Here is a 26,098-nt window from a genome sequence, read left to right on the forward strand (position 1 = left end):
CGTGCATGGCCATTTGTATACTGGATGTTCTGGTCCAGTCGAATGGAGAGGTAATTCTGAGTTTTCTGGGGATATTTTTGAAAGCAGTATATCTTGTTCCATTATGGTATTATTACGTTTTTCATAACCTCGTCCATTGCTATGTATAACAATTGTATTTGTTTGCTTTTGTTTGTATGCTTCTTCATTAAAATATGGTTCTGTGCTTGTGGTGTGACTCCATTCACTTCCACAGATATTTAAACAGTTATTTTTGTTGATATTTCATTTATTGAGAAGTCTTTTTTGTAATTTAGTAATTAGTTTTGTTAGTGGTTTAATTCTGTTTAACACTAAAATAAATAACTTTCTTTTGAGAAGGATTGCACTGTCTATCAAAGCTTCTAAGAATAATTTTCTACGGTAGGTTTTAAGGGTTGTGTATGATTTCTCTCCTGTTTTTATAAGATTCTGAAGGACTCTGTAGCAGAACATTTTTGCTAAAATACTTTTTTTGGTATGCTTACTTGCCACTATATCAAGATTGATAGGAGCAGTTTTAGCAGTAGTGGTAGCTGAATTCTTGATAATCGTTTTCTGTTTTGTTTTACATTTTTATAGTGGAGGCAAAGTTTCTGCACTTGAAGCTTGTTTTGTTTCGTGTAAATTAGTGTATTACCTGCTTAGTTTGAACTTTTTGTGCACATTCTGCTGGATGCTTATTTTGGACACTTCTTTTTTCATTTGCTCTACTTCTACGTTGTTTTCTACAGAATTGCTTTTTGGTAGGCATTCTTTGGGGTCTGTTGAAAAAAATAAAGAAGGTATCGGTTGGGCTGTTCTGCGATTCATGTGTGCTGTGTGCATGAGTGTCTGAGTATGATGGTAGAGATGTATGTGATGGTGTGTGATTGTGCACTGGGTAGCTACAACTAGTTGGGAAGGCTATTCTTGTATTTGTGTGTTACTATACTGGGGTTAAAATGACAGTAGAAAGTAAGCTAGTGGTGAGGAGAAGCACAAATACTAAATCTAATGGTATAGAATTAAAATCTTTGTTCTGCAATACTAACATTCTAGAGGCTTAGTTATGTCATTTGTGCGCCGAAAAACAAGGATTTGTGCGGCATTCTGCCTGCAAATTCCTGTTCAACAAATGGGGATTTGTGGGCAGAATGGTGCACTAATCTTTTCTTTTTTGGTGACAAATACCATGAATCAACTGGCCAGTGTGTTTGAGTAACAGTAAGAATATTATGGTAGTATTGTACTTACTTTCTTTGTGTGGAATGAGCAGGTTCATTTGAGTTGTTGTTTGTACTTCGGATTCTGCTGTTTTTCAGGAGAGTGATCTTCACTGTAATTGTAAACGAAAGAAGTTTGTAATTTTGTGTGTATATAGCATACAATTTCCATTGACTATGTGCAGTATTTATATTTTATTTTAAATATGTTAGTTCAACATGCTTTGCAAATGAGTAGAATAGGAAGTGTATGAAACTCGCTTGGTTTATTAAGGCTGTGTTATTGAATGCTAGGAGAAAGAAGAAATAATGATATAATTATTTTGCAATTTTTATAAGGTAAATGGCAGATACAATAGAAAAGCATGGAATGAATGCATTTGTGAAGGTGTGGGTAATAAATCAGAAGGAATTGATTTGCAGGCAGTGGTGTTATTGCAGTTGGGAGTTTTTCAATGATAGTGTCTATCTGTGTAAGTGTATGAAGGTGCATGACCTTATCCTGGCTGTGTGTAATTTTATAATATACTACTAAGTGTTGTTCTACAATTATACTGTTGTGTGTAAAGAAAAATGGTAGAAGGGCTGCCCAGGTTATGATATGTCCGCAGACATGGCGGTAGTCCACGGACATCGCTTATTACATACAGGGATTTTGGGGTGGAGAGGCATGCAAATGAGAATGAGTAGAGCAATTGATTGGTCAGTAAAGTTTGGTGGGTGTGTTGTGTAAGGAGAGAGTTTGTCAGAAGGTCTTTTTGCTGAGAGAAGAACAGTTAGCTATGGCTGTGTGTTTCAGAAAACATATTGTGTGGATTTCGGGAGACTCATGGATACATTGGTTGGAGGTGCATGCACAACGCTGTGGAGTAGCTGCAGATCTTGGATTCCCTCATGTGGAAGTGCACTGGCATGGAGTGCGTGGAATGAAGTGGCTAGACTTGGTACCTCTCTGTGCTATTATGGAGACAGAGCTTCATCCAGACATAATTATAATTCATTGTGGAGGGAACAGTTTAGGACATGTGTCTGGAATTTCTTTGCAATTTGCAATGAAAGAAGGACTTGGGAAGTTCATGGATATGTTTCCAAATGCTCAAGTAATATTTTCTCGTATTGCACAGAGACAAACATGGCTGCGTTCTTCTTCATTTGGTTCACCCACTGGAGAAAGAGAGGTTCGCAATGTCAATAAGGCTTATTGTGCCTTCCTAAGGGATGTTGGCATGTCCTCTTTTCACAATGAAAATATTATGTTTCATAGCACATACATTTATTTTGCAGAGATGGTGTCCATCTTACTTATGCTGGTAGTCAGATTTTTATGATAAATGTACGAAATGCATTGCAACCTTTTTTGGAATAACAGCCATCCATTTTGCAGTAAGTGTTGACTATTTCAAGTTTTTCAAACACAAAAAAACACCACCAAAAGGCTCTTTTCAGAGCCACCACTTCCTCCCATAGAAAAGTGCAATGGTTTAGATAGGGCAGCACCGCAATATTTTAGATGGGTACGAACTGTCCACGGCATTCTAAAAAAAAAATGCACAGGGCCCTGCTCAATTTATTTGTCACTTCTATTTTTAGACTGTGAAAGGCGGCTCTGAAAAGAGCCTTTTTTTGGATTTTTGTTGTTTTATATTTTTTGGGTTTTTACACACGACACACTAGGAGAGGAGGGGAAAGGAGGGTAAGTGGGGGACACCAAACACGGGGATAAGAAAGGGCAGGTGGAGAGAGGAATATGTAGGGTGGGCTTTACTTAGGTAGTGGACAGGTCTTCTCGTGCTCCGAGACTACAGTCTCAAAAGCACTTTGAAGTCTCTTCCCCCTGCAGAGTACTGCATCGCAGTACATACACAAAACTGTGACCCTCGAAAGGTAAGGGTCATCAGCATTGTGAATTGCCTGTGAGGCAGGTGGAGGGATGCGCTCTCCCACAGGAGTGTCTCTTGTGGTGAGAGGAGTGGAAACAGAGGATGAAGTAGAGGAACTCAACCTATTACGCTCCTCGCAAGGTACAACCTTGCGAACGGCCCCAACGTGGAACAACCTTAGGTGTCGCTTCATAGTAGTCGTACCAAAGCTGTACGAACCAATCCTCCCGTGACTCAGCACCATTTTGCACTGGTTGCAGGTGACTTTGTTTGCATGCGCCTTGGATACGTTACCATGAATGGTAAATAACCGCCACACCCAAGACTCACGGCGAGTGCTGGTAGTAGGGACTTCCACTACCTCATCCTCATCGTCCTCTTCATCCTCCTCTACATCCTCATGCCTGTTCCCCTCTTCAGGTCCTTGGGGAGGTGGTGGAGGGGGTGGGGGCGGTACTGAGGCAGATGTACCGCCAGGTGGCAGTCATGGATGCCATCAGGTTTCAGAAAGAAATCAGGAAAATTAGCAGCAAAATACACTGAGTTCTGGGGTGTGGTCTTTTATAGGGGTGCGGGTGCACGCTTTGCGGACACCCGCGCTGCCCGCGGACATATCGAACACCCCAAAACGGCTCAAAAAGTTACAAAAAGTATGTAGAAAGTCAGGGTTATTGTCTGGGACATGTGTCATGGTGCATTCTTAGTATAAAATAGTGTGGATTGCCCGAAAAGGTACTTTTAAAATGTGTGGGGACCCGGAGAGTGTCCGCAATTCAGGACACATGCTCAGCGTGGGTGCGGTTACATGATGGCGTCACGAACATATCCGCAAAGGAAACGGGTGTCCGCAGGATATCAAATGCAAGGGAACGGTTGTGCGCATGCATGCGGGTGTTCTACGGACAGTGTTCGGGTCCTGAAATTAATTAAAAGTGTGACACAAGCGACGCGAACAGTAACGAACAGGCGCGATGTTCGCAGAACTTACGGGTGTGGTGCGCATGTGTGTGGATGTTCTTTAGGCAGCACGGACAGGTATAGTGTCCTTAGAACACCTCCATTTTGGTTAATTGGACATCCCGGACACCGAGTGTGTTCTTAGAACAGTTTCAACTTGCATGCAAACAGCACGGACAGGTATAGTGTCCTTAGGACATCTCCACTTTGGTTAATTGCGGACACCCAAGACACCGAGTGTGTTCTTAGAACAGTTTCAACTTGCTTGCGACAATATGGACAGGTATAGTGTCCTTAGGACACCTCCATTTTGATAAATTGCGGACATCATGGACACCGAGTGTGTTCTTAGAACAGTTTCAACTTGCCTGCGAACAATACAGACAGGTATAGTGTTCTTAGGACACCTCCATTTTGGTTAATTGCGGACATCTCGGACACTGAGTGTGTTCTTAGAACAGTTTCAACTTGCCTGCGAACAGTACAGACATGTATAGTGTCCTTAGGACACCTCCATTTTGGTTAATTGCGGACATCCCGGACACCTCGGGTGTTCTTAGAACAGTTTCAACTTGCCTGCGAACACTACGGACATGTATAGTGTCCTTAGGACACCTCCATTTCGGTTAATTGCAGACATCCTGGACACCTCGGGTGTTCTTAGAACAGTTTCAACTTTCCTGCGAACAGTACGGACAGGTATAGTGTCCTTAGGACGCCCCCATTTTCGTTTGATTGCGGACATCCCGGCCATCCGCGCTGTCTGCGCACACCTAAACTACCTTTTAAAAAAAAAACACAAAGAAGAACTGAATTGAGAAACATAATATTTTGAAGAGGATTGATAGGAGGAGATGAAGGGATGGAAGTCTCATCAAAACATTTTTCTTTGTGGAGAGAGTTTGGGGATAATTGACTGGGATATGGAGAGGGGGGACAGGTACATGTGGGACAATGGTATCAAATCTGTTCTTTTATGTGGTCCTCCACAAAGTTTTTCAAATTGTTGAAATTTGCCATGAGCATATCCATTTTTTCTTCCATGCGCTGGAGAGTCTTATCCAATATATCTTTTGGTGTACTATTTTCAATGTTTGTATGGTCTGTAAAAAAAAAATATATATATGTTAAGTGTACATAAACTCATGCTTATTAATTGCTTGTATAGAGAAGTGTCTACCAATACGCTCACTATCTTCAGACATTTCCTCACGTGGGAAATTCTCCTCAAGCCACTCCAAAGTACTGGACATTTCTGTGAGAAAAGAAAAATATATCACTTTTATTGTATCTAATATAGACATTTTAGAAATATATAAAAAAATTGAGTACACTTACTAGCTTCTGGTAAGTTGTGTTCTTACTGGTTTGTAGCTCTGCTGTTTTGCAGTTTCTGTGAGGTAATTATGTTGGAAGCCTATCTTTCTTCTTTTGGTATATTCCATTTTAGTACATATGGTATTTAAATGGGTGGTTGATATGTTACATATATAGGTTCCACTTCTTATTTATTACTACATGTAATGTGTTTGTGTGCTGGTTTTTGAACTTGTGCAGTGTTCATATGGCATGATATAACAATTTAAGATACCCTCTGAGTTTTGGGTAGTGTTGATGTTGTCCGCGTCTGTCCGTGGACATACGCAGAGTCGGCGGACATCAAAATCACTAGCTGGGAGTTCAGTATGTTCTATGTTACATGTATATAAAGTCAGGGATATTATGGTTAAGTTGTGCTACTAAGAACCTATGAAATTCAGTAAAAAAACTTTGTTAAAGGGACGTTATGGTTACGTTGCGCTACCATAAACCTATGAAATTCAGAAAAAAAAACTTTGTTGAAGGGACGTTATGGTGAAGTTGCGCTACCAAAAACCTATGAAATTCAGAAAAAAAACTTTGTTAAAGGGACATTATGGTTCCAAGTAAAACCGAAAAACCCCTGAAATTCGCCAGTTATGGTAAGCTAAGCAAACATAACTCGTGCCACCACTGTGCACTGCTAAGACTAACACCCAGGACATCAAAGATGACATCAGAAATGTCACTGATGACATCACAGATGACATCACATGTCTGGCTCCCTCTTTTTTCCTGTATTGACATATCTACGCCACATGGTTTTCTTCAGTAATAGTCGGGAACTAAAAATTGAAAAGGTACTATATTTGTAGACTTATCCTTCAAGTATGTTCTTACAGTAATTCCCTTAGGGTCCAGACACATCATATGAAACATATACATAGGGGAAGACACAGGCTTGAAAGACAGCAATCGTTTCTGTGCATGTAGATAATCAGTAGGGTTATCAGCACATTTTTTTTTTTATTACTGTACTTTCCCTGTATATGCTCATATTTGTATACATTATATTCATACTACTTTCCTTAGAGTTTTTACTTCTTTGGCTACAGGGATATTTTTGCCCTCTATATTGAAGGTGTTATAGCTAGGGCTTATCTTTTTAGGTTGACTGGGGAGCTTAGTAGCAGAAGTTCTGTTTTGTTACCATTCAGGCAGAGGCCATGGGTGGCCATCCATGCCTGAATTGTTAGGTAGATTTCATTCACAAGCCGTACATCTGTGTCATACATGCCTGTTAGAGGCAGGAGAATCTGGGTGTCATCCGCATAATTCATGTAGGTGACACCCAGTCGGTCCAGTTCATCTAACAGGGGCTTTGTGAAAATGTTACACAGGATGGGGGACACGCACAAGCTCTGTGGCACACTACATGTGATGGGTATGGTGTCTGTTGCTGCGGTCGGCCAGAAGACTTGCATGGTCCTATTGTTGAGGAATGATTCAATCCAGGTGATTGCTTACTGGGAGAAATGGGCCGCTGTGGCAAGGTGGTCGCAGAGTACTCTGTGGTCCACCAAGTCGAAAGCAGCTGATAGGTCCAGGAGGAGCAGGATTGCAATTCTTCCTTTGTCTTTGAGTTTGTCAATCTTGGCAGTTTCTGTCCCGTGTTGAGGTCTGAAGCCAGATTGTCGAATCCCTAGAAGCTGGTTCGCCTCTACATAGTCTTGGATTTGGAGGTATGAAACCCTATCTAATATTTTTAGCAAGAATGGGACCATTGTGATTGGCCTATAATTCGTAGGTATGGCAGGATCTAAAGTTTGTTTTTTGAGTAATGGGAGTACCCAGGATTCCTTCAAGTTGCTAGGTACAATGCCCGTTGAGAATGAGACATTGATTCCTTTTGTTAAGAATGGGGCTAGGTCTCTAGCCGCATCTTTGATGATCTGTACCGGGCAGCTATCTCCCTGGAATCTCGTGGGTTTGAGGGAGGCGATGATTGTACTTCTGGTACCAATATTTTTGAAAGTTTTAAGCCTTGGGAATGTTGAGTGAGATGCTCTTAAGGTGGACTAGTTGAAGCTATGTTGGTTAGGTTGGGCAATTTGTTAGCTATACTGGTTTTCAGGGTGGCAGTTTTGTTGGTGAGAGCATTTTGGATGCTCGTGCACCAGGGTTTGTCTTTTTTCCATGAGTCGGTGGGAGCGTTGGGTGTCCCCATTTCTCTTAATATGATGAAGGGCTCTTTGGTGCGGCTCTTTGGTGCTGGAGCTGGCCTCGTTAGTTCTGGTATTGTAGGTATAGCGCTTAGTGCGGATGATATCCTCTTTGTATTTAGCTGAGTGGTTGGCCAGGTTGGTTTTGTTCTCTAAGGATGGGGTGTGTTTCCATAATGACTCAAGTTTTCTTTTTTCGAATTGGAGTGTTTTTAACTCAGGCGTGAACAGGAGTTTAGGTGGGCTCTTGGTTTGCCTTTGTGCATTTTCATGGGGGCGACTGCGTCTACGGCTTTGGACATGGTGAGTTTGTAGGTATCTACTAAGTTAGGGTCTGCAGTGTTCAGGAGAGAGTTAAGGGAGGGCATCACCAGTGCCATGATTGCCTCTGCAGTGATGTTTTGTTTGTTTCTTGTTAGGCATGGCAGTGCTATGGAGCTCTTTTGGTTATGTGAGTAGTTTGTGGCTATCTCGAAGGAGAGGAAGTGGTGATTGGTCCATGGTTGGGGTAGGATGTCAGTGATTGTGATGTTATAGTTCAAGTCTGTTTGGGAGAATTCTCAATATGTGCTAAATGTCCCTTACCTTTTGAGACCCCCAGCAACTTTGCTGTATTTCTAGGATTTGATTTTTTTTAACCTGGGCAGACTGTGAGCCTTTTATTCCCACTATTACATGTATTTTAATGATTTTTTTACTTTTGTGTTCTTTGGTTATGGAGTTTTAAAACAACTCCATAGGCATCATCTTTTACTGTGTGCCACACAGCACCTTCAGTGCAGTGGCACAGGGATGTTTTTCAGACTTCCCAAGGTTTAAATACCTTCTCTGGGACTGACTAATGTCTCCCAGAGCATGTAAAGTTAAGTTGACTTTACTAGAAACTTTAAATGTACTGACACAGCACACAGTATCGTACTATAGAGTGCTGGAGGGGTTACCTAGCTTCCCCTGAGTCAAAATACCCATGTAACAGTCAAATGTTATGCTATCCTACTTTAAATGGCTGGTGGCAGTGGTTTAGATTAAACTACGATGATTTTTCCAGACCGCGAACAACGGTAGCTAAAAATCGGGTCAGCCATGTTTTTCAATATGGCGCCCAAGACCTATCTGTAAAAACAGACTCTGGTCAACTTTTTTTACCATTTCTTTTAGGAAAGGTCCTTCTTGTGTTTGTCTCTGTGCGCCAAACCAGGTTTGATCCCTTTGTTTGTTGGCCTTTGGTGGGCTTCAGTGCTGAAGCCGTCCTGTGGCACCCGAAACTCCCTTTGCTTAGTCTCCTAGGAGACCTGAATCCACTCTGGCGTGATTGGCTGGCTGGCTGTCCGGCATGGACAGCTACCCTGCTGTGGGAGTGACAGCCAGGCTCGAATTAATGGGGGAAAGCTGTTTAAAAGCAGGTCTCTGGGACTTGGAAAGCAGAGTCGACCACCGGAATGAAAGAACCAAAGACGAGCTGAAGGAAGTGAACTGCTGCAACTCCTAGACGACCGTTGAAGCCCTGCTGCAGGTCCGAATGGCTTGAAACTCCATCAACAGAGAATCCCTTCAAGGTTAACTTCTTCCCTTGAGTTTGGTTGGACCAACCAACTCGCAAGCCGCCTGGACACCGTTTCCATCTGGTCGAATTTTCATCAGAGTGCTGTTGAAAACCAGATAGCCAGAGGAAAGGAAACCAGCTTGTGGACTTCAAAGCACTCATAACTTAAACCGACGTTTGAGCCAAGCTTGTGACGTCTTCCCTGGGCAGTGCAGGAACGTCCCAACGTCCTCCTTCTTGTCCCCATGACTGAAGCTCAGGAACAGAAAGGTCTGCTCGAACTGCCAGGAACAACTGCCTCAGCTACAGCTCTTCTTCATTGAAAAGGTACTGTGGAAACGCGGTTCGGAAATCTTTTTTGCCATCGATAAAGTTTTTGGAACTTGTCTATTCTTTGAAGGCTTGTCCTTCCCTAAAAATTCGTCAAACATTTCGCCTAGCAAAATTCTTTTAAAATCCGTGGCAAATACTTAAAGGAATAGTGCATTCAAAAATATTATTGTCCCGAGGGTTCGGGCATGTGTTTTTAAGCATACATTGATTAATCACACAAACATTTCCTATGCACCTTACCAGAGTTTTCCACTTTTGTACACATGCGAAATCAAGCATTATCGCGTGGCCATTTTGTGATGATCTTATCCGTTGCTGCATCGCCAAAGCAGCACTGCCCTTGCAACACTAAATCATATCCCCCGCCCCTGAGCCTGACATCACCAAACCTAGTGATATACTCTGCCTTTCTCTGTGACGTTACTGGGCAGCGTAGGCAAACGCACCCTGTCATCACTTACGTGACGTGGCACAGAACCCGGAAATCAACACGCATCGCCTCACAACACAGCGTGTCAAGATTCAGAATCTAAAACTGTACTTAAAAGGAAACAGCAAGATTGTACAATTTATAAAGTACTTTTATTTCACAATAAATGCTCAGAGAACATCCGGGTATTGCCATATTCAATCAAATTGGAATTTCTTTTCTTTGCTCTCGATCTGCAAATGTTTATCGTGAGTCACGCGGTGTCCCTTTTGGGTACACAAGGTGTTCGTTTTTCGTAAAAGAAGCGCTTTGGTCGCACAGTGAATTGCAAGGCTTGTGCATCAACTTTGGGCTAGACCTCTGTAAAGGATGTTATGTTGCTCCTAATGGCTGGTACCGCGTAAGGGCATATCGGCCCTTGGCGATTGTCCCAAAGAAGAGTCATATATATCCAGTTATTGACATGTATCTGCAGCTGCCGGTTGAAAAACCCATCAGTTGTTATCTGGAATCTATGACAAGAATGGCAGGGTGTACCTGTTTGGAAAACATAATAGAAATGTATCTCAGTAGCCGATCTTTATTACAATTTATCATTTTACTTATTAATTTAAAACTAACCGTTAGCACAGACGTGAAACAATGTGAACAGAAAGAAAAACAACGTGTAAAGTACTACACAATTTGCTTCCGTGGATAGAGCTATGGAGTATGTTCAGTTCTAAATGGGAGGCGGAAGCTGACGCTACAGTTCGAGGAGCACATAGATGGCATTTTAATGAAATATTAGCGTTGAACCTGGGGGAACCGAGTGGTGGTCTACATGCATCTTGATGCTGGACTGCCCATGTGCCCGGTAGAAAGACCAGTACACACAAAGGTTGTATTTGCGTTTCGTTGCAATATGCCACACAAAACAAACAAGTACAATGTAACCCATCAATAATGGTCAGTTAATGATAAGTTGATGCTTGTTCGGGTATAAAATCGTTGAAAGTCAAACTTACATTGTATTCGGCATTTCCATTCTTTTGTCGTAACCCGGACCGTAACACAGACTCTGTTCGCATCAACGATTTTTCATGAACTGAATTTACATGTTCCTTAGTCCAGTTTTGGAATGGAGAACCTTATCATATCTTACGTTATTACACCTCCTTTTATTCAATTCCTTTTGGAATGGTCTCTTTCTCTCAAGGTCAAAAAACAATTGAACCTTATACTGTGTGTGCGATGCGCGGGCTTCCTCAGCTCGCAAGCAAAGATTCAAAGCTGGTGACCATCACTCAGAAAGAAGATACATTCTTAGTGTGCAACATCTTAGTTAACCGCTTCCATGAGAACTGGAATTGTGAAGCAAGGACACAGGAGGAAAAATGTGGGGGCTGTCCTTGCTTGATATTAGTGGTGCTGCTGAGGGGTATGAGAAACTTGGCAATGAAAGAATGCCCCCTACTCCAAAATTGGAGTCAAGGGTACACAAAATGGAGTCAAAGTTTGTCTAGCAATAGCCCCACCTCTGCGTATGTCACGGCCTCCTCCCCTTATGAAGCCTAGGTCTCATCCCTTTTGTGGGACAAGCAGTTATTCAGCTATTTGGGCAACTGTATGGTAATGCAACTGCGGATCCGCAATGTTTCTTTCACACTGTAATCCATCTGGCCCTCCCACGATCAGTGAAGGTCCCACAGTAGCTCGACGAAACTGTGAACTGTGAAAGCACAGCATTATATTGTATGGCAATCGTAAAAATGGTACTAGTTGAAAAAAAAAGGACAAAGAGGATACATTTTAAAAGACAAATTGGATGCTTTATTTGGACACTTCATAAAAACATTGTTGATCAAAAAAACAGATGGTAATCATTTGTACCTGGATTTGAACTGTGCCACAAGCTCTGCTTTAGATGGGCAATGCACTTTGGCAATGTTTTGTGGTAATGTATGTGTACTCAGAACAAAATTGCACGCAATTCCGTGATATGCAACTCCAAAACATTAATAATAAGATCTTTCCCAAAACTGAATTCCATTTCCTCATATACTGGCTTGACCACCCATTTTTTGCTTCTTTTTGTAAAGACCATAGTGTAGTGAAGTATCCCAAAGTTTCCCGCAGTCCTCGATACTTTACGGCCTGCATTCTCGTTATGCGCTAATACCGCTAGTAATGTCCTAAATTTCATCCCTTCAATGCCGAAATGCAATCTCTTTGGCCTGTACTTTAGGCACATATTGTGGAACAACTCCAAATCTCCTGTGTGACAGAATTCTGTGAGTACCTTCAGATCTCTTGATAGATTTTTATCAAACACAATATTCCCAAGGGCTTTGTGTGGAGGTGAAGATGGAATCAACCACTTCTTCTTTCGTTCCTGCTCTGTTGACAAAGGGCCATGTTCACATTGGTGGAAACGTTGGTTTTCGGTCCAAGGGTGAACATTGGAACAGTGGTGCATTAGTGACCGCCATTTTTCTAGTACAATATCGACAGACCCATCACAAGTTTCGGCGCTCCACCAAAGATGTTTTCTGAAAGACTGGGACCACAGTGAAATACTTTCAGAACCTTTTTTTTCCCTGCAGCTGAGATTTCTTTATTGATGGATTTGGCAATGTGCCATACATCAAATTGATGGAGAATATTTGGAAACTGCTCTCTCATTGTCTTGGCTATTGAAACGTGTCTATCCGTGGCTATGAGGTTGATTTGTATTCCCCTTGATTGTAGAGTGATTTTAAAAAACCAAGTTTCTCCATGGCCACTGAGGACTTACATTCGGACACCTGCACAACCACGAAACTCCCAATTATTTTACTTTCCATGTCCTGAAAGTGGTATGTGCAGTACTTTGCTGAAAATCTTAGGCTGTCACACTGTCCATCACCAGCTACCCTGAATCGTTTTTCGGAGAATGTACTTTGAATAGACAATTGTTCAATTTTCCAAGCTTCACTAATGGCAGGGAATAGATATTGATGTTGTTATTTGTAGTACTGCGTTTTAGAAATGAAATGGAGTCCCACAAATTGACAGAAACTGGACAACTTAATGAAACTAGAGTCCCTTTAAAGTAAAGCTGCTGCACACAGTAGATTGCCAGCTGGCAGTTTCCCCAATATTGGTTGAGTGGACCATGAAAATGTTTCATGGAACATTTAACAGGTGGCATGTATTTTGAGGTTACTGCCTTGTGATACACGAGTCCCATTCACCAACGGCTTCCCACATATTTCCCCTGTCACTGAATGCACACATTTCAGCATCTTTATAATCTCCATCAAGCTGCTGTCGAATACTATGTATTTGGCCTCCTTTATTAGACTGTCATCCTGCATTAATGTTGTTTCTGACTGAACTGTGGTTGACATATCAGCCAAACTGGACATACTGTAGTTGAGATCTTTGTCTAGTTCCTCGGTCAATTGTATTGTTGCTTCAGTCTCTGTCATTTCAGCGTCTGTTACCTGAACCTGAATCGGAGAAAACATCAATGTCGACTGGTTTTTGGGTGGCCCTTTTTTGGTGGGTGTGGATTGTGTCAAGTGGTCTGCGAATAATTCAAAAGCATCTTCAATCCATTCAGTTTTATCTTCATCTGGTGGAGCATCTGGTGGAGCAGACGCATTGTAGCAATGGTCCAAAAAGACTTTGCTGGCTTCGCCGGTCACATTAAATTCATTTTCTGGCCATTGGGCAAATGCATCTCCAGTCTGAATACGCCATGCCTCAATTAATAGTTGCTCCATGGTGAAAACAGTTTGGCAAGCAGCATCTCTCCTTTTCGATGGAAATGTCAGTACGCATACATATTGCTCTGGATCAACTACAAGGGATGATGTAATTGTAGTCAAATCTTCAGCATCTCCCTGAAGCACAGTACTTGCATTAGTATGGATGAAACAATTGAAACTGAACACACACATTGTGACACATACATTGGTACATATCAATAGCAATCCACGAATGAAACATTGTGTAAACGAATGACACGGTACGTAAATATGATCAGATTATCTCAAATTCCATGCATAAAACTATTCCGGAACTGAATAGCTAAGTAAGAATACCTGATACACGCTCAAAGTGGTTGTTGACTCCAGGCAAGACATGGATGCTGAATCTTGCTCCTTCATATTCAGTGCATAGTCATGGAGTTGTAAAGGGAAAATATTATTTGATTTAGAAATGCTAATCTTAAAAATTAGCATGTAAAGAGACAGATTATGAAAACATTATGCTTATTTCAAAGAACAATATAGCATAGCTATCTGTGCCCATAAATCAATTTTCTATGAGGGTTCTAAAACCAAGGACAGATGTTTAGCAAAATGATCTTTATTTAAAAAGCAATACAATCTTACTCATTTGAATAACATTATAAGCAACAAAGAAATGTAGTTACCTGTTCACTACCCCAAGGGCTACAGCTAAATCCGGAGCCGTGTGTCACCTGAGGCGGCATGTGAACGAATAGAGTCGGTATTGCATTTGGGAGCAATTTTCGAGTCGTTCTGAGTTGATTCTTCTTTGTGTACATGGATGGGTCGTACATATTCTGGGTAAAGTGCAGGCTGCAGATGCAGAATCGATCACCCCTCTTGTCCTCCACGACATCTTTGACTCTACTTTCAAGCTCTGCCACCGCATATCCCCAATATCTGACCCATTCTCTTATTCGATCTACAGTCTTTGGGAATACATGCATTGTAGTGCCTTCAGATTTCTCATGGGTCTTAAAAGGGCAACTTAAAATCGCACATGCAGGCATTGTAAATTATGCAAAAAAAAGGTCAACATTATATACATTCACCTATGCAAGGTATGTTTTGGTCACCACAGCAAAACCAGTGTAGCGTGGGCGGTTGTATTAAAGGATAACTTTCATAAACAATTCTTTGATGTGACGAAAATCAGAACATGTTACTCGTCCCTTGAATGTACTATCGTGCATCAAAAGGAAACATGCTTATAATATTGACACAGTCCGCTAAGGATACAATTCGATGCCAATTGACACTGATGACAATTGATATATCGATAACATAACAAATTAAACTCAAGTCAATGGCAATGAGACGAATTAACATAATTCTACTGGGTATGTTCGCTCGAAATAGATAGAAATTTAGAGATCAAGGAGATATGATTAGGTGACCTGCCCTTACCTTGACCAACAAACAGTTAGTTCAGCAAGCAGGGTAGTTAGTGGCAGGAAAACAGGGAGATGTTCACAGGTAGCAAGACGACAAGCTGAGTCGCAGTGGTCACAGAAGTTTTCAGGTAGCACGACGACGAGCAGATTCGCAGTGGTCACAGAAGTTCTCAGGTAGCACGACGATGATCAGATTCGCAGTGGTCACCGAGGTTCTCAGGTACCACGTTCACGAGTCGACTTGCAGTTTTCAAAGATGCTCTCATAAATATCAAGTGGCTTATAAAGAATTAGAAAAGAGGGTGTGTATGTGAATGAATGACGTGAATATGTCGTGGTGTTATGTGGATTGCAGGGGCGCAGCCTGCTTCAGGGGATCCTACCTGGAGACACAGGGTCTGTATAGGCCATTTGTAGAATGGCCCCTGTGCGGAAGATACCTTTGAAGTGTACATGGTGTTTGGCACCTTGGCCGTTCCCACCCCTGCCAGCCCCATTTGGCAGCACACATCCACTGGTGCCAACTGCCTTTGATAATGGAGGGGTGATGGATGGGCCTGTGGCATGCAGACAAGGGCCGAAACACTGCTGAATGGAGACACACTTGATTCACTGAAAAACTGAAACAACCATTGATAAAAGTTCTGTTGTGCTTTATTTTGTTTATTAATTTTATGGCACAAATGTACTACACATTATAAAGTTCAGGTTGCAGCACAGTGAGGGAAAATCCCCTGTATTGACCGCTGTCACTGGGGAATGTGTCTCTAATGGCACCAACGGCACAGGCGGGTATTACTCGTTGAACGCAGTGTCCAAGCCTCCCATGAAGCCACCATGTGAATGAACGGTAGGCCACCAGCCTGTACCACCTGTGAAAGAGAAAGATACAAACTGTTTTTAAATGACCAAGATAAGTGTATTAAACCTTAGTTGTCAATAACAATTCTTGTATCCAATGGCATTGTTGCCAGTGCAAATGCTACCTAGACACTGCACAATATTTATCGACTATTATACAAATATTACTAGAGAATTGCAAGACTAAATTGGTTTGCCAATGATATATGAAAGTTACGACAATATATGAGACAACCTTGAAATAGTAGTGGCCTAAGTGACATCACAACCAGAGTATACTTACTCGTTACTTGGATTCTAAGGGCGAAATGTTGCGCGAAGTTCGTGCATAAGCACCATCAAAATCCTCAACACGGACCGTGCGAGGCATGCTGCCCTGAAGTCTGGCAGCTCAGTAACGCATTGCGGCCATGGCTCTCCTTGCGATATGTAGGACAAGCATCCAGAGTTTTCTTAGCAGCAGCAGTTCTCCTCCTTGGTTGGCATTAACGCGCAGCGATTGCAGGTACACCAGGTGTAAACGCCATCTATGCGACTAGGACCAGGCTCTTCATCTGTTGAATCGTCTTCCCACTTCCCAACTGTCGTCTAAAGCCCCATCGTTTCCACATCTTTCTCTATCGAGTAATTCCACCTCGGAATATTCCGGCTACTACTGGTAGGGCTAATTTGTTGCCATTGTGGGGGAAACAAACTAAAATAATGTATAGTAATGGTACTGGTATCAGTTTGCACGGGCTACAAGCAACGTAGGTAGCTGACCAGAGCATAGAAACGAGGCACAGAATAATCAAAGAAATACACTGAGAGGAATGGAAAAGAAAATCTGATGTTGTCTGTTGACATTTGTGATGTCATCTTTGATGTCCTGGGTGTTAGTCTTAGCAGTGCATGGTGGTGCGCGAGTTATGGTTGCTTAGCTTACCATAACTGGCGAATTTCAGGTTTTTTTTGGTTTGACTTCGAACCATAACGTCCCGTTAACAAAGTTTTTTTTTGGTGAATTTCATAGGTTTTTAGTAGTTCAACTTAACAATAACGTCCCTTTAACAAAGTTTTTTTTTACTGAATTTCACAGGTTTTTAGTAGGGCAACTTAACCATACCGTCCCTTTAACAAAGTTTTTTTGCTAAAGATCATCGGTTTGTAGTATTGGCACGTAACCATAATGTAAAGTAAGTTCTGACTTAATTGCACACCTTGCGTAGAATGCCACATGACTATATGCTGGTGTACAGCACGGTGACGTGTCCGAGAATCCGTACACACTTAACAATAAGATGTATGCCTCGTGGACAGTGTGGAAATACATGTTATATTGATGTAGGAACATCCACCTTCAACATTGCCCTGGCACAGCTCCAACACTTATTCGTAGTCAGCCATTAGCAATGTAGTACACATTACATACTTTTAGTAAAAGTTCTAGTTATCTGAAAACGACATGAGCTAAGGCATCCCTCCTCCCCAGGAAACAGCACCACCACTGTAATGAAGGAGCATGAGAAACACTGCCCCTACCTTACAAATAACAAACACACAACATTTTCCCCATCCAACTACCCCCCAATATTACTGTTTGGTGCCTCTTTCCTCATTTCCGTTCGCACATTTCCTTATTAGCTGTCCTTCAACAAAAAAAAGCCATCCGTAAACAAAGTAAATGTTACTTTAAGAACCACCTTTCACAGTGAAAACATATTTTAAAAAAAAATCGCGTGCACTCCATCTACTTTATATCTCTCAGTAAAGGACATAGACGCAATAAGATTTGCCATTAACAATCTAGATTTGCAAAGCAGTAACGTGTGCTACTAAAAAATAGGATTTCGCGTTATAATCTGGGACGCCTGTGGCATCCCGTATTACAAAACAAAATCCTTCTCCAAGATGGCCACCATAGAAAGGGAAGGCGGTTGTTCCATACATGGCCCCTCTTTGCTTTCCATGGCAGCCTGCAAAAAGCAAAACTACCTGCCATGACACAGAACCTGAAAATGACCACACAGCGACGTACAACGTAGCACGTTACATTTTGAAATAATAAACTGCTTTGTAAAAGAAAACATTAACATTTTAGATTTTGTAAAGTACTTTTATTTCACAATAAACAGTTGGAGACCATTTGATTATTCCCATTTTCAATCAAATAGTAACTTTGTTTCTTAGGTCGTCTTCAAAAATGTTAATCGTGATGCACACGTTGTTCTTTTCGCATACGCAAAGTATTTGCTTTCGATAAAGCAACCGCTTCGGTCACACTGTGACTTCCAAGACGTTGGCATGAACTTCAGCCTACACCACCATAAAACATGTTATGTTACTCCTAATGGCCACTCCACTGTCTGGACAAACGGGCCCGGGCCGGTCGTCCCACAAAACCATATCGGTTAGGCAGCCGGTCACGAGTACGTGCATCTGGCGTGCAAAGAAACCATCACTTGGCATTTGGAATCCATGGCAATCACAGTACAGCAGAATGTAGCTGTTTGGAAAACGTAACAGAAAATACGTATCAATACCCAACCTACATCATACAATTTCAAAAAAGACAAAAATAACTTGGAAACTGATACACAAATCGATGTGGTCATACATGACATTTTAAAGAAATAATAGCGGTGAACATGGGTGAACCTAGTGATAGTCTACAAACGGCGAGAATCTGCATTCTACATAAGTAAGAAAAAAAAATGAAAACTACACAGAAAGATAGTACCACAGATACAATGCCAAATTATTATTGTGGTAATAAAAATGTTTTACTCGTTCCGGTGGAGAGTCGTCAAAAATAAACATACACAATATTTACCATCTCAATTGTCTTCGTTAAACCCAGACAGCAATGTACTTGCACCAAAGAATCTTCTTGAACTGATATTACATGAGTCGTTTAAACGTTTTGAATACATAACCTTGTCAAATGGTATTTTTTCCAAACTTTCATTCCCTGCATCCTTACTGAATTTTCCCTCTGGTTCAAGGTTAAAAAACAATTGACCCTTATGGGTTCAGTCGGATGCGTGGGCCTACTGAGCTCACAACCAAAAAAGCAAACCAAGTGACCTTCACTCAGAATACATTCTGATTTTGAAACAACATATCTGAATGCATGTATGAGAACTGGTACTCCCATAGACTTGCAGACCCGCTATATCCATCAAACAGTGCAGGTGGCAGCCTCAGATTTCAAACCCTAGGACGCCAGTCTGACTGCAATATTATTTTAAATACATTGTAACACAGACGCAGTAAATCTTCGCTTGTACTTAGTGGACACTATACTGCGCAGCAACTTCCAATTTGCCGACTGACTTTGGTGACAATAAACCCCACTTTTTGACTTCCTGCTGCCACATCCCATCCCAGCCTCATAACCCTCACCTTCCAAAACAGTATTTCATAAGGTTAGCAAGTGCAATGGTGTGTTGTTTTATATGTGTTAGCGGCGATGAACGTGTACACCAAAACACGAATGAAAGATGGCGAGCGCAGTGAAAGAATCTGACGCACTTGACGCCGTTCAACATCCAATCAGTGAAGGCACCACATGTCCGCGGAAATGACGCTACTGAATAGCCAATCGGTATCTTGTCCGCGGAGCGAACAGTGAAGTGTGTCCGCGGAGCGGACATAGATGTCACACATTTTTTGAGACACACTTTCGAGTCGTTTTAAAGAAAACTACTGGACGGATTGGCATCAGCTTTACAAAAGCACGCTTTCGGGACCAAGCTCCTGCCGCAAATGTGGTGAAAATCCATCCAGCGGTTTGGGCTGTAGGCGTGCGCAAAGTTTTTCCCCCATTCAGTCTATGGGAAAAAAAGATGTTTTGGGACCCCCCCTATAACTTTTCCCCCCTGGACCAAACATCACCAGCGGGCCATATACTTTTTTTGCAAAGTTTGGTGTAGATTCGTCCAGGGGGAGCGGAGTTATAAGACACCCAAAAAGTGCTCTTCCTATGGAAACAGCAACTTAACCATAACTACACAGCCACTACCGTGCTGTGTAATTTGTGAAAGTGTGTTTGTATTTTCACACACAGTTGGTGGGCTGAAATTTTGACCTGAGGTCAACATACCTGTCTGGGGTGTACTGCTGATTGTGAAATCTGACCAACCCCACCCATCCGCCCTGCACAGGGTGGGGTCAGGCCCTGTGCTATCAGCATAGGCGATTTCAGGATGTTTCCAATTTTGCGACTTTTCCAGAAATATGAAGCTAGGACACAAGGTCGGCATAACAGTCTGGGGTGTACAGGCGGGTGCGCCCTGCATGGGGATGATTGCTGTTCTTACAATTTTTCGAAAATAGGAAGTTATGACACAATAAAACATACACAAGGCTATAGCAGACCCTCACGTGCATGTCAGCTACAGGCCCGTGCAACGCTGGGTGGTACGCTAGTATCTTATTGATTTTGGATATCATTTAATTTATTGAGAAAATGCACTAGTCGTGCTTATATTTCATTATTCTGAAATGTTTTTTGTTGTAGTGATAACTCATGCAGCTTACCTCTTCAATAGCCACTGCAGCAAGTGTCAACATAATAAGTATTTGCAAAACACAAACGTTAAAGTAGTCGTATGTGTCACATTTAAACTCTCTCATCTTTTTAGATTCTAGCTCTGTTTTGTATGACTCCAATTTGTAGTAATGTCTGTTAATATCTCTGTAAATGACTGCATTTGTAGATTGTGTGATTCCCTGATACCTTTGACATTTCTGATGGTTTGTCTATGCAGAATGCTAGTTCTTGTATTGTTAGAAATATTAAATCAAGTGAGTATTTATTGAGTATTGTTAGGCAAGAATTGATGTAGTAACAATATGTGAGACTTTACTGCACTTGTCTAGTTGATATTAGATAACCCACCTTTTGGTATATGGCTGTACTACACAAGTTGGTAGTGTGACTGAGCAACCAGGTCTATCTCAAGAGGGGTAAATGTGAACTGTAGAGCTGTAGCAATGAAATTCGCAAATACAGGTAGCCAAGTAACACTTATACTCATGCTTTCAGTTATAAATAGTTATTTATTTAACACCAATTTTTAAATAAGCATTCTTTAAAAAGGGCAAGATATGTAACAGTCAAATATACTTTAAAATACTTTTTCAGAATCAGTATAAGCATAGTAGATACGCTTTAGAGATTCTTTTTACACTCGTCCTACACCTGGAGGTGACCTTATTCACAAGGACAGCAATGGCATTTAAATATCACAAGTACACTTTGCAGATTCTGAGTTTGCAGAAAGAAAAGGTTAAAGGAAGGAAAACGCTTAAATATGTTCTCAGGGCATGTGAGTATACTTAAATCTTCCAATGAAGTCTAGACAAAACCGTTCCCTGCAATAACCGTCTAAACGCAAGTTATCACCTCTGAGGGACCGACACTATCAAAGTCAATGGACTAGAAGAGTCTGCAGGAGGTCAGGACTGCCAAAGTCAATTGGATCACAGTCTATGGAGCTGAGGCACTTCGTAGTTAATAAAATTCTTGCACAAAGCTAGAGTTTTGTAGAAAATCACTGTAGGGTCACCAGCTGATACACTTGTGGAGAGCAGAGCTGAAATCAACTCTAACAAAAGTAGCCACTGCAGGTCTCAATTGAGAAAAGCAAAGCTAAAGACACTGAGGTAAGTACCTGAGTCTGAACAGTACTTCTGGTCTGACGAAAAGTGTTCCAGCTGGATTCTGTAGTGTTTCAGCAATGCAGATCCAGGGTCCTTGAGCCTCAGTCCTGGGGACAAGAGGGAAGATGCCTGGAAGACTCCTGCAGCAGCAATTTGGAGGTCATCGGCAGCTGCGGGCTCTTTTTGGATCACCGGCACTTCGTGGTTTCAGCCCACTCTAAAGAGCACCACCGTGAATCTTGGATACCAGTTGGGCTTCCCTCACTCCTTGAGTCTTACACTTTGGTGAGGAGACTCAAGCTCTGGTTGTCAAGCTTCTGGAGGGTCTGTAGGAGATTCCCAGAGCTTATGGCTGGATTGCATACGTTGCACTTGACTACATATTTTTCAAGCCTTGGCACTCAGTTCCTGCAGCAGCAAAGAAGTACAGCCAGTCAGGGAAGATGGTCCAGTGAAGTTCATCTCAGGGTTAGTTGGTCCCACTAACCCAAGGAAAGAAGTCATCCATTCTGGAGCTTCTCTTGTCGATCAAAGTTTCAGCACAGCACAGGGCTTCACCGTGCAATTCAAAGATCCAGAAGGATGCAACATGCTTCATTCACGGTTTCTTCGTCGAGTGTTCTTCCCAGTGGTTGACTCTGATTTTAGTCCCAAAACCCTCGCCTTTTAAGCAGGTTTCTCCCATCCATGCACAGCCTAGGCTGTCACTCAAACAGCAGGGTTGCTGTCCTGTCAGGACAGCGAGCCAATCAGGACTGGTTGTATTCATGCAATCCTAGAAACAATGGAAAGGGAGTTTCGGGAAGCTCCCTCACTTCCTGCCCTTCCAGACACACTGGAGCCACAGGTTGGATTCAGGACTGAAGCCCGACAAAGGAAAAATGAACAAAGGGCTCATACCTGGATTGGTGCACAGAGTAAACCCCAGGAAAGACCTCATAAACAGAAAATGGCAAAAAAAGAGGACCAGCCCATTTTGATAACATGGTCGCCCATGGGTGCTATACTGCCGGTGATGATTCAGCCTGCAGTAGAAAATAACAATGGTAGGAAGATTAAACCACTGCCACCAGCCATTTTAAGTAGTGAGGGTAACATAAAAAATGGTACATGAGAATTGTAGGATAAGGGGGTACTAGGTAACCCCCAGCACTCCCCATAAAATGGTGTGTGCTGTACCCACAAAGAGTAAAGGTAAGTAAAGTCAAATTTCACTTTACTATTCTTGGGAACAGTAGTTCACACAAAAAAGGTACTTAAACCTTATGAGAAATCTAAAACATTTCTCTGTGACACTGCACTGACGGTGCTGTGTGTCACCATACAAAAAGTAGGTGCCTATGGAGTTTGTCAGACTCCAAAAACAAAGAAAATACATAATCCAAATCAGGTCAAAACACATGAGAGAGTGAGAAAAAGGTACCACTCACTCCAGGTTTGAAATTAAAAAGTCCTGAAAGTCCAGCAAAAGAGCTAGGTTCTCTAATTAAACACTAAAATGAAAATGCTTCCTAACAAGTATCTGCTCCCATTTCCGTACAAAACCTTTGTTTTCTTTGCATGAAGTGGGTCGAAGGTTTAACAGTAATCCTCGAGGAATACATTGGGCTCTGAAATATCATCCCAAAGGGACTGCATTTTGTTTGCAATATCTCTTTGATTACATTCAAGATTGTGTCTGCCTCTTGGCCAGAGCATCCCTATGTGGTGGCCCTTCTCTCTGTGAGTGATTCAGTATGCACAGATAGGGGCCAATATAAAAGAGCGTACTAACTTTGTGGGCTTGGCACTTATTTTCTTTTTTATTTATTTGCAATTGTCATTTTTTCCCTGTGGAACTGACTTCATGGTTTCACTACGAGTAATGAACATCAACTGTTCACCACTTAAAGTGGGAGTAGGGTGTGTAGAGGCATTGATTGGGAGGGGGGCTGGGTGCGCTATAGCCCCCGGCATTTTGGTTGTAGCCCCAGATAGAAACTCAGGGGCTCCAACCAAAAGACTAGCTAGTCCCTAGTCTTGACAGATCCCACATTAGCGAAGCCCCAGATCTTTAACAGACCTAGCATCACCCCTGTGTGCAGCCCTCCCCGCAGGCCAGGTGGCCTACATCTTGTTCCCATTGTTCAGTTTGAGCGTCAGGTGTGGAGGCGCTTTTGGAGGGTTTTCGCCCCACAAAGTTATTATTCATCTTTCATGAGAACCATGCATCTCTCTATGTGTTTGCTCAGATGTGTAAAATCAAACATCCCATGTGGACATGCTTTATATCTTGCATTGTCGTGTAACCACTTTAACTGGAGTACATGCATACAAAATACAACAGTGAATCATCCCATCACAATCTGGTCTCATGCAGATCCTCCCAACTTTGACATGCAGGGGTAAACAAAGCTGCACATTTTAAAATTAGCCAAAGATTGAGTGGATATTTTCATAAAGAGTAAATGTGGGCATCTGCTGATTAAATACATGGTGCATATATGTCTTTGTGTGATGATTCCCTGATCCCACAATCAGATGTCCTAAAAGGGGCTAACATAAGAAGGATATAATTACTCAGTCAAAGGTTGTGGATTTATTTTTGAGAGGCCATATCCAAGTACATTTCTATGTAAAAATAAAACATGTTCTGAGCTTCTTCATCCTCTGGACCTATGCTTTGTGGTGTTTCAAATCCTATTGTGCAATCATGTTGTCTATGGTTGTGTTCAGTGCAACCATTCTTTTTCTGGATATAGAGCAGCAACTTAAAATATCACCTTCAGAGATTTACAAGAGAGGAGCAGTTCTACCTACTTAAATGTTGATTGCGGCGTGTTGGTTTTTACAAAGGGAATGGCACCCTGCTTCTTTAAAACCTGCACAATCACGCTGTCCCTTTGCTGCGGGACCCCGCTGTAGCAGGCAAGACCACAGCTGGAGTCATGTCCCTAGAGAAGAGAAAGGGTCATTTGAGATATTTTAGCAATGTCTACATCAAACTAGAGTTAGGCTCTTAACATAACTGCTGTATCTATAGAAAGGTTTGCAACTAAACATGCTAGTGCAATACAAGGATCAAACGTGTGCTTCCTGCTTACCATTTGATACATGGTACATAACTTTGTTTCAGCTAATAAATAACCAAGGAGGAGGTCCTACAGCAAAAACGGAAAAAGCAAGATTTGCGCATAAGCATCGGGCGGCAACACATTTTGAAAGCAAGAACATGCATATGAAGGGTATCTAGTCAATTCATCTAAACCCATTCCATCTAATAGCATTTCATCGAAATGTTTCCAACTAAAAAATGTCCATCTAATGCATGTTTTTGGGGGATAAAGGGTTAAGTTTTGTTCAAGTGTAGTTTAAAGGGTAAAAAACGGGGGTTTGGTGTGGGAAAAAGAAAAATAAATGCATTAGATGGACATTTTTAGATGGAAACATTTCGATAGAATGGCATTAGATCCAATGGTTTTAGATGAAATGACCATAAACCGAATTCACTTAATGCACTGATCCTCTTCAAATTCCTTCCTATTATAAAAAGGCATATACGATCATATAAGATCAGAAAATATAAAAATAAATGCATATCTTCGACGATCCATTGTCAACCTATATTTCAACTCCTAGACACACACTTCTCGGAGGCCCACCTTTAAAATCCCCAACTCCGACAAGTAGAACAAACTCATTCTGTAGTACAACTTCATACTGCCTTAATCCCAGCACCAACACCCATTCAGGCGGCAGTCGCTTCTCTGGCCAGTGATTTTCACAGCTTTGATTGAGCACGATATAAATGCTTGAAATATTATTATTAGGTGAGAAATGACTTGGCTTTCTTGTGAATAATGTTGGTAGTCCCGTAGTCATCTGCTGGCTTTTTGGTGTCCTTGCTTTTTGTCAACAGCAGGGGCGTTGCTAGGGGGGGGCTAAAGGGGCTATAGCCCCTGATCTTTTGGTTGTAGCCCCGGATAGAATCTCAGGAGCTACAGCCAAAAGACTAGCTAGCCCCCAGTCCCAACAGTTCCGACATCAGCTTAGCCCCGGGTATTTTCCAGACCTAGAAACTCCCCTGGTCAACAGTGACAGGCTGGTGGCAGCGTGAATGGCTTTTCATAGAAATATACTTTATTTGGTTGCAAAGCAATGTGGTATTTTTCCTCAGATGGTAGCCAGTTGTTGGCGAACCGAGCACAACCCGTCTTAACATTTGAAAGCACTGTAACCTGAACAGTGCCTTTATCATCTCTTTTGTTTGTGTTTCGTGACAGGAATGGCTCCTGTAGTTCACAAGGGCCTCTTTGAGCTGGGTGAGAGTCTTCCAGACACATCAGTTCTCATCACTTTGTGCCTACTTGTGAAACAGGAGTGAGACCGGCCTGCCCTGATTTGGAAGCTGTAAACTGTTTGAAGGGTGCATGAGATACGGAGAGCCTAGCCCATTAAGGAGATCACTACCTGGTGCTACACCTAAGTAGCCGGAATAAAAATGTGATGGTGATGATTCCGATAACTGATTCCCAGTCTGCACTATCCTGAACCATCCTGAACCAAGAAA

The 26,098-nt window shown here is 41.9% G+C and overlaps 1 protein-coding gene across 1 annotated transcript in view; it reads right to left on the minus strand.

Moving 5' to 3' along the window:
* The window catches only part of LOC138581961 (fatty-acid amide hydrolase 1-like), a gene marked incomplete at its 5' end in the record, with an annotated part of 308,818 nt that overhangs the window by 267,273 nt on the left and 15,447 nt on the right, over nt 1-26,098 (minus strand). The window contains one exon of the mRNA XM_069652870.1: nt 24,349-24,482. Coding sequence (XP_069508971.1) covers nt 24,349-24,482 — 134 coding nt within the window. The remainder of the gene's footprint in view (nt 1-24,348; nt 24,483-26,098) is intronic.

The sequence above is a fragment of the Ambystoma mexicanum genome, chromosome 3q (assembly GCF_040938575.1).
Source record: "Ambystoma mexicanum isolate Mex_15411 chromosome 3q, UKY_AmexF1_1, whole genome shotgun sequence".
Classification (NCBI taxonomy): domain Eukaryota; kingdom Metazoa; phylum Chordata; class Amphibia; order Caudata; family Ambystomatidae; genus Ambystoma; species Ambystoma mexicanum.